General features: G+C 43.9%; 1 protein-coding gene across 2 annotated transcripts in view; it reads left to right on the plus strand.

Moving 5' to 3' along the window:
- LOC103177292 (serine/threonine-protein phosphatase 2A 55 kDa regulatory subunit B beta isoform) overlaps positions 1-16,013 on the plus strand; it is a 174,380-nt gene that overhangs the window by 13,844 nt on the left and 144,523 nt on the right. The window contains exon 1 of one of the 2 annotated variants that reach the window (XM_007891394.2): positions 7,424-7,879. The exons of the other annotated variant lie outside the window; for it this stretch is intronic. Coding sequence (XP_007889585.1) covers positions 7,801-7,879 — 79 coding nt within the window. The 5' untranslated portion in view covers positions 7,424-7,800. Of the gene's footprint in view, positions 1-7,423; positions 7,880-16,013 lie in introns of those variants that run through there. 2 annotated transcript variants of the gene reach the window in all.

Consider the following 16,013-nt stretch of genomic DNA (forward strand, 5'->3'; position numbering starts at 1 on the left):
AAGCTGGAATTTCCAGTTAAATGTAATTTACAGTGTTATAATACTTTAAAAATGTTTGGCGCGCAGAAGTGTTATTTTTGACATTGATCTTCAGCTAGGATCAATTTCTGGTTACCCAAGGGTTTACTGTATGTGTTCTTGTACATGATGTTGATGTTGAATATGATGAATTTGTCTAAAACCTTGATATGACCACATTTAGAGTATTGTGTCCAATTCTGGTCTTCACATGACAAGAAAAATCTAGCAGCGATGGCAAGAGTACACCATAGGTTTACTAAGACAAATACTTGGGTTGGCAGATTATAGCTTTCAGGTGTAATAGGTTAGGCCTTTTTTCTTCAGAGAAGAGATGTTTAAGAAGGGACCTAATAGGGGTGTTTAAAATTATAAATAGGTTTGATAAGGTTAGCATAAATAGGCTGTTCACTACTTGTTTGGGAGTCTGTAACCGGGGAACAAAAGTATAAGATAGCAACTAGAGGATCTAAAAGATAATTTAGGATGAACTGTTCATGTAGAGGGTAGTGAGAATGTGTAATTCATTGCCCGAAACGGTGGTTGTATGAGATAGTATAGATGGATTCAGGAGGAAGATGGATGTACACATGAGGAAGAGGCTATGTGAGGGAGTAAGGAGTGTGCGCAGAATTGTGTGGAGTATAAACACCGGCAAGGACTAGTTGGGCAGAATTGCCTGTTCTATGCTCTGCAGTTCGGGTAAATTTTTGAATCTATGACTCAAGATTCCAGAAAATTGTCACGTTAACCCACAGGAATTACTGATGCAATCCATTTCTAGAGCATAGCTCCTGCACGTCAACATCACTCCCTTCCAATTACCACCAGATGACTCCATTTGTGATTATTCCATTACAAATACCTTCTTTTAGATGGTTTTATTTTTGCTGTTCTGTGTTCCTTAACCAGTGTCGTGGGATTGTCGGCTGGGACCTCTGACTGAGGTGCTGGCATATCACAATTCTGTTTAGATCCTTCCACATGTGGAAGACAGATTTTTATTACAAACCTGATGCTGAGACTGGGGGTACTTCCCAGAGGTGTCCACGGAAGGCTTCTCTTATGGTGTGTGTCGGGGCTTTGGAAGTAGTGAAAATTTCTCATTCATTCTCACAGTAAATTCTGTGAAGCGCTTTGGGATTTCTCCTAAGGTGAAAGACGTTATACCAAATTCAAAGATTATTATTGTTAATATTGTTAATATTATTAATATTATTATTATAGTGCAGTTGAGGGCCAATTGTATTTGCCTTAAGAATTCACAAAAAAAAAAAAAATTCTCTACTTCACCTTTTTTTGTGGAAGGAGGAGGTGTACACTGTCAAATATATTATTCTGTGTGATAAACTGAAGTCATTGTTGTAAAAGCAACTGATGGTGGTAATCGGATCAATACTGTGGAAGGAAAGAGACAGCTTTTTTGGAGGCAATGACTGCTTTCCGAGGCAGACATGTAAGTTAGATTAATAAACACGACTAAACTGCTCAGTTTAAAGCTTGTGCATTGGTAGCCTGGAATTTGAGTCAGCATATTAAGTCATTGAGGTAGCAGTGTGACCAATAAACAGATAAAAGGTGGAGCTACATACAAATGTGCACACATTCTCTGTATTAACCCAAGCTGTATAGGACTAAATTGAATACTATCAGCTGGAAACAAGAAATGTTCTCTTTACCCCTTCCCAGGACAGAGTCAGGATTAGGGGACATTTTATGTGAACACTCGCTGTTAAAATAGACCAACTCAAGACCTGTTACATTCGAGGACCTTCTTAAAATCATTTATTTTGCATATACTCTCTAGCGGTCTCTGCCTTAAATCCTATCTTTTCCAAGGGCTACTGTTTTGTGAATGTTCCATGATATCTTGAAGCAAGCGAAAGATAACCAGATGAATTGTTCCTCTCTACTTGGATTGAGTTGAGGGATTAGGTTATCTATTAAATTCTGTAATTGGAAGTTTTGTTATACTCACCATGCCTTAACTATGCTGCAAATTTGTTTAAAAATATGAGGCACACAAGAGATAAGATTGTTGAGCTTTTTATGCAAGTCATGAGAAAATGTGGAATGAGAAAAGTTTGTTTGGCTCATCAGGCCAATCACTTCCATAAAACCTGTGCAATGATAAACTCTACTCCATAGATTCAACATTTTGTTTGGTCAGCCTGGTGTCTGACAACTGCGGAAACCCATCACCATGCTAAAGACTATCCAAACCAAACACAGAGTTCCATGAATCCCAACTACACATGGAAATTTTAGAGATATTTATTGGAATGGAATGCGCAATCTCTCCCTCGAGGGACACATCCTGCTCACCTACTTCTGGAAAGTATTAGGCGCAGGTTGGCAAGAGCCCAGGCTTGAGGATCCCTGAGTGTGCATTGGGGTACTGGAATCTAACCAGCTAAAATCACATAGCTTGCCATTGAGAGCACTGCCTGTCAAGTTTTCCCGGTTGGCTAGCTAGGACACCCTACCCATTAGAGCTTTGGCTTGTAGGGTTCACGGGATTTGAGTGGGAAGAGTCCCTGCCCCCAGTGGCTGGTCTACCCTTTTGAGTCCTGCGGATGAGCCAGCCTGGGTCAGCTGTCATCAGCAGTGCCCTGGAGTACTGCGGACCCGTTTGTCACTGTTCGATTTAATATGGGAGAAAGTTCTGTAACAATTCACCAAGATCACCAAAAGTAATTGACGAAAACTCCACAAAGTTACTCAATTCCCATCACTTAACCTTGGCTTACTATTCGATACAAACATCCTCTTCCTATTCCCCCCCCACCATCTTATGCCGCTATGACCCGAGCTCCCTCCCTCCTCCCTCCTCTCTACCCCCAAACCCTCCCCCCTCTGCATCTCTCCCGCTCTCTCCTCCTCTCTCTCCGTCTCTCTCGCCTTCTATCCCCACTTGACCCTCCCACAACCTCCCTCTGCTCCAGCCTGGGAATCCTCCGCCGGGCTCACCGTGGCACTCAGCGTTGGCTGTCCAGCAGCAGCCACACCGACTGCCCCATTCCCCACCACACTCGCCAGCCACCCCGGACACAGACCCAGGGAGCCAACCTCTCCTCCCTTATCCCCATTTCCCCCACCCCTGCCTCACAACCTGGACCCCCCTCCCCTTCCACACACCCTTCTGTCAACCGCTCCATCCACATCGGACTACAAAACGTCCGCTCCCTCTGTAACAAGGCCCTGGTCATCAACGATCTCATCCTTTGGCTCTTTCCCCTCTTTTGAGCAACTCACCCTCTCCCACCCCTCCTTCCTCTCACTTAAAATCCTCCTCCTCTACCGGCCCCCTAAAACCTCTCCCACCTTTATCTCTGATATTTCGACACTTATCACATCTCTCTGCCTCTGCTCTGATCGCCTCATCATCCTGGGCGATTTTAACCTGCACTTCACCTCCTCCTGCTCAATCTCCTCAGCTTTCTCTTCCCTGCTCTCCTCGCTCAACCTCTCCCTCCACATCAACTCCCCCACTCACAGTCACGGCCACCCACTCGATTTGGTGATCACCCGGGGCCTCAGTGTCTCGGATGTCACTATCACCGACAAGGCCATCTCTGACCACCACTTCATCTCCTTCACCACCTCCACCCCCCTCCCCACCTCCACCAGACCCACCACCATCTTCTACCGCCCCTGGAAGAAGTTACCCCCTCAATCCCTAACCGCTGCCTTGGAGTCCTCTGAACTCCTCTCCCTCTGGCCTTCAACCCTCACTGACCCCTCTTCTGCTCTCACCCTCCTCCACAACACCCTCTCCTCCACACTTGACACTCTTGCCCCCATCACCTCCCGTACTGTCTCCTACTCTCGCTCCTCCCCCTGGTTCACCACCCACCTCCGCTCACTGAAGAGCCAGGTGCGGGCCGCTGAACGCACCTGGTCAAATCTGGCCTAACGGTCCACCGACAAATCTGGCTGGACCTCCTCAAAATCTACCGCTCCACTCTAGCCTCGGCCAAGTCGTCCTTCTACTCCAGGATAATCCTGGAGGCGAAGGACAACCCCAGGCTACTGTTCTCTACCACATCCCAACTCCTCCGTCCCCCCCGCCACCCCGCGCAGGTCATCTCCTCCAACCTTCACTGCGAGGAGATGCTGGATTTCCTTGAATCCAAAATCAAGGGAATTCGCTCCGCGGTCACTTCCCCTCCAACATCCACCCACCCCCCACCCCTTCCCTCCCACACTCCGACTCCTACCCATCCTCCCCTACACACTTTCGTACCCGTTTCCCCACCCTCTGTCACCAAACTCATCCTATCCCTGAAACCCACCACCTGCTCCCTTGACCCCATCCCCACTCCACTCCTTATCTCCCAGCTCCACCTCCTTGCCCCACATATCACAGACATCGTCAACCTGTCCCTCTCCTCTGGCTCTGTTCCCATTCCCTTAAAAACTGCCACCATCACTCCCACCTTGAAAAAACCCTCCCTTGATGCGTCGCAGCTATCAAGCTACCGGCCCATCTCCAACCTCCCCTTCCTGTCCAAGGTCCTGGAACGAGTTGTCGCCTCCCAGCTGCGCTCTTTCCTCTCCAACCATTCATTATTCGAACCCCTTCAGTCGGGTTTCCGTGCTGCCCATAGCACAGAAACTGCCCTGGTCAAGGTCACCAATGACATCCTGACCATCTGTGACCAGGGCTCCCTCTGCCTCCTCGTCCTCCTCGACCTATCGGCAGCATTCGATACGGTCGACCATGCTATCCTCCTCCACCGCTTGTCCTCCCACCTCAACCTTCAAGGCCCTGTCCTTGAGTGGTTTAGGTCGTACCTCTCCCACCGTCTTCACTTTGTCTCCACGAATGGTTTTTCCTCCGGCCCCCGCACTGTCTCGTGCGGTGTCCCTCAAGGCTCTGTCCTCGGTCCCCTCCTCTTCACCCTCTATATGCTCCCCCTGTGGTGACATCATCCGCAGACATGGGGTTAACTTCCACATGTATGCGGATGACACCCAACTCTACCTTTCCTCCTCTACCCTCAACTCCACGACCACCGATGTCCTGACAGCTGCCTGTCCGACATCGAGTCCTGGACGAGAGAGAACTTTCTCCAGCTCAACGTGCGCAAAACTGAGGCCCTCCTGATTGGCTCACGTCAGCGCCTCCGCACCTCAGGCGCTGACAACATCAGCATCCAAGGCTGCACTCTCCACCTCTCAAAGCCAGTCAGGAACCTCGGGGTTCTGTTCGACCCTGAGCTGTCCTTTCTCCCTCATATCCGCGCCACAACTGGCACCGCCTTCCATCACCTCCGGAACATCGCCAGACTACGGCACTACCTCACCCCTCACGCTGCTGAAACTCTGGTCCACGCCTTTATCACCTCAAGGCTGGACTATGGGAACTCTCTCCTCGCCGGCCTTCCCGGCACCTCCCTCCACAAGCTGCAGGTCATTCAGAACTCTGCAGCTCGTGTACTGTCCCGCACCAGACACCGCGACCACATCACTCCCACCCTCGCTCGCCTCCACTGGCTCCCCATCCCCCAGAGGATCGAATTCAAGATCCTCATCCTCACCTACAAGGCCATTCACGGCCTCGCTCCCTCCTACCTCTCCGACCTACTATCCCCCTACTTACCTGCCCATACCCTCCGTTCCTCTGGCTCCGGTCTGCTCCACATCCCCCGCCCCAACCGCCCTACCATCGGTGGCCGGGCCTTCAGCCTCTCAGCCCCGAGGCTCTGGAACTCCATTCCCCAGTGCCTTCGCCTTGCCTCCTCCCTTTCCTCCTTCAAGGCCGGTCTCAAGACCTTTCTCTTTGACCGTGCCTTCAGCTCCCCTCTCGACTCTCTACCCCCTCCTCGCTCCCTCCCCCTCCCCTCACCCTGCCTTCCCCCTCCTCCTCCCTCCCCCTCACCCTGACCATTTCCCCCCTGCTCGGGTCCTGACCCAACTGTACAGCGCCTTGGGACGTCCTCCCGACGTGAAAGGCGCTCAATAAATGGAATCTTGTTGTTTTTGTTGTTATGTCATTAAGTTCTTTGTGGGGGAAAAAAAAGAAACATAAAATACTCTCCAACCTGTGTTGCTGTAGTATAATGGCTGACCATTTGCTATGGTCACTACATTTCAAAGTAGCTCATTGCATGAACTGCTTTGGGATGCTACATTAATTATTGGATGAGAGATTAAAATTCGAAGAACCTTACCTCTATGGTCTCCTCAAACCCTACGACCCAGCCCCTCTCTTCGCTCAGGAAGCACCTCGCTATTCCATATCCCCAACTTATGCATCCCACTATCGGTGGGCAGGCTTTCAGCCTTTTTGCCCCCACTCTCTGGAACTCCATCCTGGAGTCTCTCTGACTCACTCCCTTCCTCACCTCGTTCAAGGTCTGAATCAAGTCCTACCTTTTGAACCATGCCTTTGGTCAACTTTATCCCACCTGGCCAGCCCCGCCTGCCCCGCTGTCCCTACCCCAGCTCAGGTTCCCAGCCAATTCTGTTGTGTTTAAACGTCTTCCCAATGTGAAATAAATGTAAATTTGCGTTATATGGTAATGAGAAATATTACATCCATATAAGAGGTCTCTGTACTGAAGCAGCCCTTGAAGAAGCTTTGTACCAGACTGAGCCGTGAATTTTGCAGGATTGACATATGTTATTGAAAACTCATGTTTTTGAGGGTTACATAATGCTCTCAAGATTATCCCTTTCAATTCCTCGTTTCTCACCCACCCCTTCCCCAACCATAACAATCTTGCTTGTCCAGGCTCTCGCAGATTGATTGATTGGAAACGGCAGTTTATCTCTGGGTTTTAGGCTTAGTCATTCAAAGACCACAAACCGTTAAAACAGCTTTCATCGTTGCACCCTTAGCTGGCACTCTATACTCTGTGTATAATAGAGAAACCCAGTTACACAGGAGTTTGGAGCATGGCTACTGTAGTTCATGTAAAATTCTCTCAGTATATCACTGTGTCCTGTTTATAACAAACTACATGGAGTGACTGTCAGATTCTACTGTGTTTGGGCATTGAAGTAATCCCTCTAAAACAAGGACGCCAGTTCAATTGATATGTTATAGTGCAGTTGCCCATTTCTCAAGGGGGCTGAAGGGTGAATTCTGGCAGTGCTGTTTAGCTAGGACTGCTTTTTCACTGCAGCGTAAGGTGCTGGTAATTGGTTGCAAGGTTCCCCTACTGTACAGCCTCCTAACGTGACTACTTAGATTAATGGGAGCCAGCTTCAGTACGAATTGCAGGCTCTGTGGTTTGAAACTGGAGAAGGGTTATGGCTATAAGTGTCTTGTTGTGCTGCCTATAAAGTACTAGGAACATATAGCATTCTGAAAACTATATTTTATATAGGTTATTTTCCATTTTGTCTGAAGATGAAAGCAGTCAGCATTTAAAAAAAATTGAGCTATTTTTGGTGCATTTCATTTGCTGGATTCAGGAAGGTTAAGTACAGTATTGACTTGGCTATTACTAACTTGCACTACTCGGGACAGAAAAGCTAGTTTAGCAGCACTGTTTGGGATATTTTATCGTGCTTTTAGTCAGCAATTCTTCATCTGATGGACATCAGCCAATGATTAAACCTCCCAGTGCCTTGGGACTTGACGTGGAAGAGAAATGCGAGGCTCTGTTTCCTGGTGTCTGAGGAAGCAAGCATGGTGAATCGGTGTACAGCCAGCTATGAATGTTGCATGCCTTTATCAGCCACACAGAGCTGTGAGCGAATAAGCCTTATGTGGAGGAGAGAGATGAACAGTGACATCCACATGGACTGAGGAGACCTGTTTTTTGGAAGATGAAATGCTTTTCTCGGTACCTGCCTTACATCTTCAGACCTCCCAGTACAATCCTTTCGTCCAGCTGTTATGCAGAAGGTAAAGTATGAAGGGAGGAGGGGAGGAAATGGGAAAACAGATTGGGATTAAAAAAAACAATTTGCTGCCGCGTTTTTGTTTTAAGCAGTACTTTATATTTGTTGGCTGCTTGGAAAGGCAGTGCACGCAGTCATGTGTGAACCACTTTAAACTGGCCTCGCATGAATACAATTGGGAACTGAGCTGCATTATGCAGAATCCAAATGGAGTATTATTCTAAGGCAATATGGAATTTTAATTGGGTGTCAAGCGAGAGAGCAAAAATAATAAAAAGTATTGCTACTGTGTTTAGCAACTCTTTTCAGTGTTGAATTAGTTTGGTTAATTGTAGTATATTTAGTAGTAACATATTTGTATTGGAAAGCTCACCTAATGAATTATACAGATGAATGATACTACATATTAAATATTTATGTTGTAGAAAGCATGATGAGCTATTGACCAGCTATATATGTGTGTTACAGTAGAAATTATGTGTTTTTTCTTTCTGTATGTAAAAATCTTTTTACTCATAGGCTCCCAGTAGAGCGTATATCTGGGGGAATATACAGTAATTTGCTTTCAAAAATCTATTTGCTGATATAAGTGGACTGGCTAGCCTGTAAAGTGACCTGCCTCTTAAGCACCCATTCTGTGGTAGATTTACATAGGTGTGCTTGCATCCAAAACTTTCTTTTCAGGTTTGAGTTTTCCACATAAGGTGGCATTTGTTATTGTGGCGTACATTTAGGATGTGCTTGCGTGTGTTTAGTGTGTGAAAATGGTTTTAACACAACAGCGAGGTATAGAATATTGCAGCGAGTTGTGAGTGGAAACTATGGTTTGGCATGAGACTTGTCAACATTTCAAACATAGAATTGTTCTTTTGTACAATGCCAAAAAAAAATGATGAACTTCTAGAAATATGAAGACTGCAGGTGTATTGGCAGCATTCAGTGCTACTTGGCTGTGAAATCTCCTGTAAATTAGATTTGAAAATGTGCTTTAAAGCATTTGTTTTCCCCACTATTGCAGCAAGGCTGGATTATGGGAGGGGGGGTAGGGTGTTATTAAGAGGCTTTAAAACCTGTATCTTCTGTGATACAGACACAGCAGAGGTATTTTGTTTAGCTGTATTTTGTTTCCTGCTCCAGTTTGTTTTTGTCTTGCACTTTCACAAATAGATTGATCTTTTATCAAGCAGTACGTATCTGGGTCAGGAGTAATCAAAAGCTTGTAATATGACCTTTGTTCTTTCTGCACTAGGGCAATGGGAGATGTACACAGTGCTACACACAAACAAAACCTCTCTACTCTAGTCCATCAACTAGGTGGGGTTTTCAGTGCAGTACAAAAACAAATATTGTGACAAAAACAGACCAACCCCAAATTTGTGCCTAAAGGTTGATTTTTTTTGTTTCACAGCAGACAACCCATGGGAGAAGTATTCTTTCATTTAACTTTCCAATGTAGCAGAATCGTTGATTTTAAAATTGCGCAAGGTAAGATTTAATGTATCTCAGGAAAATCCATGGAGCTGGTATTTATTGAGTTAAAATAAATCTCAGAATTAAAGCGCGACTGGAATATAAATAGAACTTGCAGCAGGGCCCAGAAATGTCGGATCTGCGGCCTTGAGGTCTGTGCTGCTGTCTTTGTATTTTCTGCTGAAGCCCAGTCTATCACTGCCAACTGTGTTTACTACAATAATTATAGTGTGTTGAGTTCTGGATGCTGTCAAGCTGTTTGAACCTTAACCCTTAAAGAATCAACACCTCATGGAATTCTCAACTGGCTGAGTCAACTTCATCTTCTACATTGTAAAAGTCGATCGTTTAAAATTAGTCATCATAGTGGGGGATTTGCAGCATTTGATAACAGGATTTCTTAACAAGAAATGTATGATGAACATTTTTAAACCTTGATTTTGCTGAAATATGCATTTTCACACATTATTGTTTAGAAATGTGATAATTCATTTCTTAATAAGAAATGTCACAAATTTAATCCAAACGTTGCTGTGTAACGATTCTGCCATTTCCAGTAATTATAAAATGATTACTCTTCCTATCTTGTGGGCTATTTTATCTCCTTTCATTATTGACTAATATTTATACTTTCAATTCTTTTGTTTAACTTTTTAAAATGTCCAATGCCTTCTTGCTGTACCTGTTTTTGTGTTGACTTGGTAGTCTCAGGTTTTACACAATCTTTGAGGGATGAAAAGACACCAGAGTGTCCCAGATGGGAATTTGTGCTGACACAAGGTATCTTCTCACTGGTATTTGCTGGTTCATACTCACTTCACACTTGTCACACAGATACTGTGACAATCATAGCGGTTGTGAAGAAGGCATCCTCGTTTGTATTGAATTACAGATTTGTTCTGGTCCTAACGGGTACATATGACAACTTATCACCAAATGGATCTTACTTCATCTTATCTGGTTACCGCTTACTGTACTTTTATGGTTCCTCACCCACGTTTTTCTTGTACAGATGCTTCCATTGTATGCATATTGAGACCAGAAAGCTTTGCATTATGGAATTAGAAGTATAGGACAAGAGTAGACCAATCAGCCTTGAAACCATTAGGCCATTAAATTTATGGTAACTCTTTAATTCCATTTCTTTAACTTTTTCTCCATGTGCATTAAGATGATTAATATTGTATCTAATTTGAATGCTGCCTCAATTGATACTTAACTGTTGCCTTCTAGAGAAATCTCCATATTCTCAAAACTAGATTTATTCTGAACTTTCCTTTCACCAATTTAGCTCTAATTTTAAACATTTCTATCCCGAAGTTCTCAATTATACTGAATTAGGCCCCATGTTGAGTTCATTGCGCGTGGCACTCACTGCAGTGCTGGGGGAGAAAGGCGATGTGTTGTCCTTTGGACCAAAGTTCCATTTGCCTAGTCAGGTAGACATGAAATATCTTTAGCACTATTTGAAAAGATGTCCCGTACTGGGTTGCAATGCTTATGATAAAATTGGTCATTCAGTTAATGGCTTTTTGTGGAGCATTGCTGTACGCAAATTGGCTGCCATGTTCTTCTGCAAATTGACGGTCCCTACAATTTAAAGTAAATATCATATGAAGAGCTTTGAAACATTTTGACAACATAATAAAACGCTACCTAAAATGCAAGGATTATTAAAATCTGTTTCCTATTTGGTTTGTCAATACCCTACATTATGCTGAACACCTAATTTTAATCATCCTGGGTGTAATAATATATAATATATTATTGACATTAAGGATCCTCCTTAATGCCAATGAATATATCCACAGCTCAGTCTTGTGAACAATCCTTCACACCATAAATTCTCTCCAGCCCCATCCTTGTCCTTCACCTCACTGTTTTATCCTTCATGAAGAATTCCAGATGTGAAACTGTTGTCAATAAAAACAAATGAAATGTGAGGTTGTGTTTTGTCAGCATTTGGCTAAATTGAAAAGACTTTTGCCAGACTTTGTTGGTCTAACTCCTGTTATGTTGAAAGTCCACAGTCCAAGATGAGCATTTGCTGTTTATCTGTCTGAGGCGTGGAGGAATAGATGATGCCCGAATATCTGGATTTCAGGAAATTCAGCATGCAATAAAATAATAATCCTTACATTTAATATGGCATCTTTCACGTCGGGTGGACATCTCAAAGAGTCCTTACATATCAAATGCAAACTTTACTGTTACCCTAGAATCTCTGTTCGTTATTTCAGAGGGGAATGTGGTGTCATCCCTGAGATTCTCAAATCTAATTTGATGAGTGTAGAAAGTAGAAACTCAGATCATGTATTTTTTTTCTTTCCAAGGTTGCCTGAGTTTCTATTCAACTGCAAAAAGATAGAGGGTGGCATATTACCAGATTTCTGGTAATGCTCTTTTGGCTGGTAATTAGAAGGTGCAAATTCACACAACAGAGAACGGGACCTTTTCCTTTCACTCTCCACTTATTATTTTCTCCCAGTGTTTCAGTGGAAAACGTTGCAGCCTCCTCCCCGTGATTTCCTACCCAGTGTGGCTCAAACCAGGTGTGCAGGAGAAACTGTATTCTCTGGCTCTTCCACACACACACACACCCCTCCCAAAATTTAGCATCACCCACGAAGGGAGAACGTGCGAGACACAGTGCACGATCTGGCATTTTGCTGCTCCTACATCTAAAATAAAGTAACTTTGCTCTCTAAAGCCAAAGAGATTTTTTGAAGGGGTGAAACTCACATAAGAAACCACTTGATCGGTTGAAGGGCTTCATCCACACTGCTTAAAATGTGAAATCAAGTTGATCAATGGATTTCAGAGTGTGTGACGTTTCATACAGCCCATGCTGATCTGGCCAGTGTGCCAACTGTTAGCCTGATTCCAAGGCCTTCTTGATCAGCACTCAATGAACTGCAGTGCTGAAAGCAGCTCCGTCACAGCTAGCATCTGTAACTGCGCTGGATGGGCTTGCCTGGCCTTATCTTCTCTGTAAGTGCTGTCAGGCAGGTCTTGATCCCAGTGTGTGGACTGCAGCTGAGCTGCAGTTCTTTTGTTGAGAGCATAAGATCTATACAGTCAGGTCAGAGTTAAAAAGGTTCTAACTGGGTGACCAGAATGCTGGGCTAGGATTAGGGTTTCTGTCACTTGCTAATTGTGAGACGTGTGAGCATTTAATCACTGGCAGTATTTTTTTTAAAAACACCAAAATTCCAAAAATACTCCATCCAAAATTGGTTCAACTGCTAAAATGTTCTATAGATTATGGGCTAGGTGTGATATAGATTAACTTGCTGACAAATGTACAAACCATCCCCCGTTATAACATTTTGATTTGGGTCTGTAGAATTAGACCTTGTGTTATAATGAGCCCACAAAATAAAAATGTCCACCAATCCCACTTCTGGCTAGTTGGATCACTGATGATGTTGCTTCTGGTGCTAACTGGCCAGCTTCCTGCACATTCAACTGCTCTTCAGTTTTTCTAGCACCACAAGCCTGGTATGCGAGTCCAAAACCTACCCACGCTATGAACTTTGTGTGTCATAAAGAGTCAAATTATAATGGGATTGGACTGTATTTTGCTTCAAGTTGTATTTATCGATGGTTAGAGGATTTGTGGCTTCAGATTTCCAAATGTTCAGTCCTAGTGCACCCTTCACATGGGGTATTCCCTCGCGGGATAGGTTCCGAGAGCTACCCCGCATGAAGGGGCTATATAAATGCAAATTGTTGTATCAGGTGAAGATTATTGATGAAGCCGAAATAGAGAATGACTTAATTTGCCCACCTAGCTGCCACTTGCTGACCAATGGAGGGCTGTTTGTGGACTTTGCTGTGTGCAAATAAGTTGCCGAGGTTGTCCATAAAATGCACGCAGTGGCACAACTTTACATCCTGTGAAGTGCTTTGAGACATCTTGACAATGTGATAACGAGCTATATCAAATGAAAGGACTATTATTAAATGTGGAGGTCTCACTCATGGCTGTACTTTGCAATAGATAAGGTTGGAATAATCATGCTTGTGACTTCCAGGAGGTTGCGTGTTCATCTAGGCATCAGGATTGTAATGTACAGTTACAGGAGATTGAACTCACCACGGAAGGGAGGAAGTTTGCTGGGTAGTTGGCAACAGTGATGCCTTGTTTATTTAGTTCCACCAGAAGACACCAAATCATTTTCTGTGGTATGAAATGATACAGCATCAATCTAACTGAGACAACAGCTCACTCGCATCATCTGATTTGTGTTGAGCTTGTCTAGTTCCATCAATGGTCTCATTCTGTGGGCCCTTCACAGTAACTAGGCTTGGCATCGAGCTCTCCCATTGAAACTGTCCTGCATGAAGAGCGCTGCATAAGTTCAAGTTGCTGTATGAGCCTTGAAGGTGAGCATCGGTAGTCTATTCAACTAAAATGAAGTATTACAGTTGAACCTAATCCTGCAATCATAAACCTGGATCTCAAGCAAAATACTGTTTTATTTTAAACGTCATTCCATCTTCTCCCAAATAAACTTCCCAAATCCAAACTGTGTTGTAAATACATGAGGTGGGAGATGTAATTTATGGGTTTTGACCTTCAGGCCAACAATGCCAATCCATTAATTTATTCTTAATGTTTTACAGCTGTTGACTGAATGTCTGTTTTTTTTAATGAGGCTAATCAAAGTGGGGAGGAGAGGATAAAGAGAAGGTTTACAGCTCAACGGTAGAGATAATCTAATGCCTGCATAAAGTTAAAACCAACCAAATATTTATGAGACTAATCAGCAGGATCAGTCTTAAAAGAAACCCCAATTAAATAACAGTCTGTACCACAATCATAAGAATGTTACAGAACAGGCTATTGTCCTATCAGTCTGTATGGATTAAGCCATCTAATTGTTGATTTGCTCATTCCCCATATATCTTAGAATCATAGAATCATACAGCACAAAAAGAGGCCATTCGGCCCATCGAGTTTGTGGCAGCTCTTTGAATAAAGCAGTTAATGTCAATCCCGCTCCCCAGCCCATTCCCCATAAACCTACAGACCCGTCCTCCTCAAATACCTGTCCACCGCGTTTTTAAAAGTAGTTATCAAATCGGCCTCCGCCACCCTTTCTGGCAATGCGTTCCGGATTCGAACAACTCGCTGCTTGAAAAAATTTCTTCTCGCCTCCCCTCTGCTTCTTTTAGATACTATTTTGAATCTGTGACCTCAAGTCACCGACACACCCACCAGTGGAAACAGTTTTTCCCTTTCTAACCTATCAAATCCCCTCATGATTTTGAAGACCTCTATTAGGTCTCGTAACCTTTTCTGCTCCAATGAGAATAATCCTCGCCTCTCTAGTCTTTCCTCATAATCAAGGTCCCTCATTCCTGGTACTATCCTCGTAAATCTCCTCTGCACCCTTTCCAATGCCTTAACATCCTTCCTATAGTGCGGTGCCCAGAACCGGGCGCAGTATTCTAACTGAGGCCTAACCAGTGTTTTATATGGGTTAATCATAACCTCCTGACTCTTGTACTCTATGCCCCTATTTATAAAGCCCAGTATCCCATATGCCCTTTTTACAGCTTTATCTACCTGTCCTGCCACCTTCAAGGATTCATTTACCTGCACCCCAGGTCTCTCTGTTCTTTTACCCCCCTTAAGATTGTATTACCGGCCTATATTGCCTCCCCTCATTCTTTCTACCAAAATGCATTACCTCACATTTCTCCACATTGAAACTCACCTGCCATGTGTCTGCCCATCTTACCATTCTGTCTATGTCTTCCTGCAGTTGGTTACTATCCTTCTCACTGTTTACTACCCTTCCTAACTTTGTGTTGTCCGCAAACTTGGAAATGGTACTTGCTATACCCAAGTCCAGATCATTTATGTATATTAAGAAGAGCAGTGGTCCTAATACCGATCCCTGGGGGACACCACTGTACACTTCCCTCCAGTCAGAAAAGCAGTCGTTCACCACAACTCTCTGCTTTCTGTCTCCCAGTCAGTTCTGGATCCGCTGCCACTGTCCCTTTTATACCATGGGCTTCTATCTTTCTTACAAGTCTTTCATGTGGCACTTTGTCAAATGCCTTTTGAAAGTCCATATAAACTACATCAACTGCACTACCTTTATCCACCCTCTCTTACCTCATCGAAAAATTCTATTAGATTTGTTAGACAAGATTTGCCTTTAACAAATCCATGTTGGCTGTCCCTAATTAACCCATAAACAAATCCATGTTGGCTGTCCCTAATTAACCCATAAACAAATCCATGTTGGCTGTCCCTAATTAACCCATAAACAAATCCATGTTGGCTGTCCCTAATTAACCCATAAACAAATCCATGTTGGCTGTCCCTAATTAACCCATAATTTACCCATCTATTTCTGTTTTAAACAAATTTATGGACTCTGAGTTAACTACAGTTTATGGAAGAGAATTTAAAATTTTCATAACTTTTTGTAATTTCTTTTAACCTCCCTTTTACCTTTTGTGATTGATCATAAATTTGTCCTTTCTAAATACTGACTGGTGTAAAGAATCTGTTACTCCTTTGGTTGAGATGTTAAACCAGGCTCCTGTCTGCGTGTTCAAGTGACTGTCAAAGATTCCATGGCATTATTTGAAAGGAGAAATGTGTTTCTCCCGGTGTTCTGGCCAATAATTGCCCAAAAAATAAA

The sequence above is a fragment of the Callorhinchus milii genome, unplaced genomic scaffold (genome assembly GCF_018977255.1).
Source record: "Callorhinchus milii isolate IMCB2004 unplaced genomic scaffold, IMCB_Cmil_1.0 Scaffold13, whole genome shotgun sequence".
Lineage (NCBI taxonomy): Eukaryota > Metazoa > Chordata > Chondrichthyes > Chimaeriformes > Callorhinchidae > Callorhinchus > Callorhinchus milii.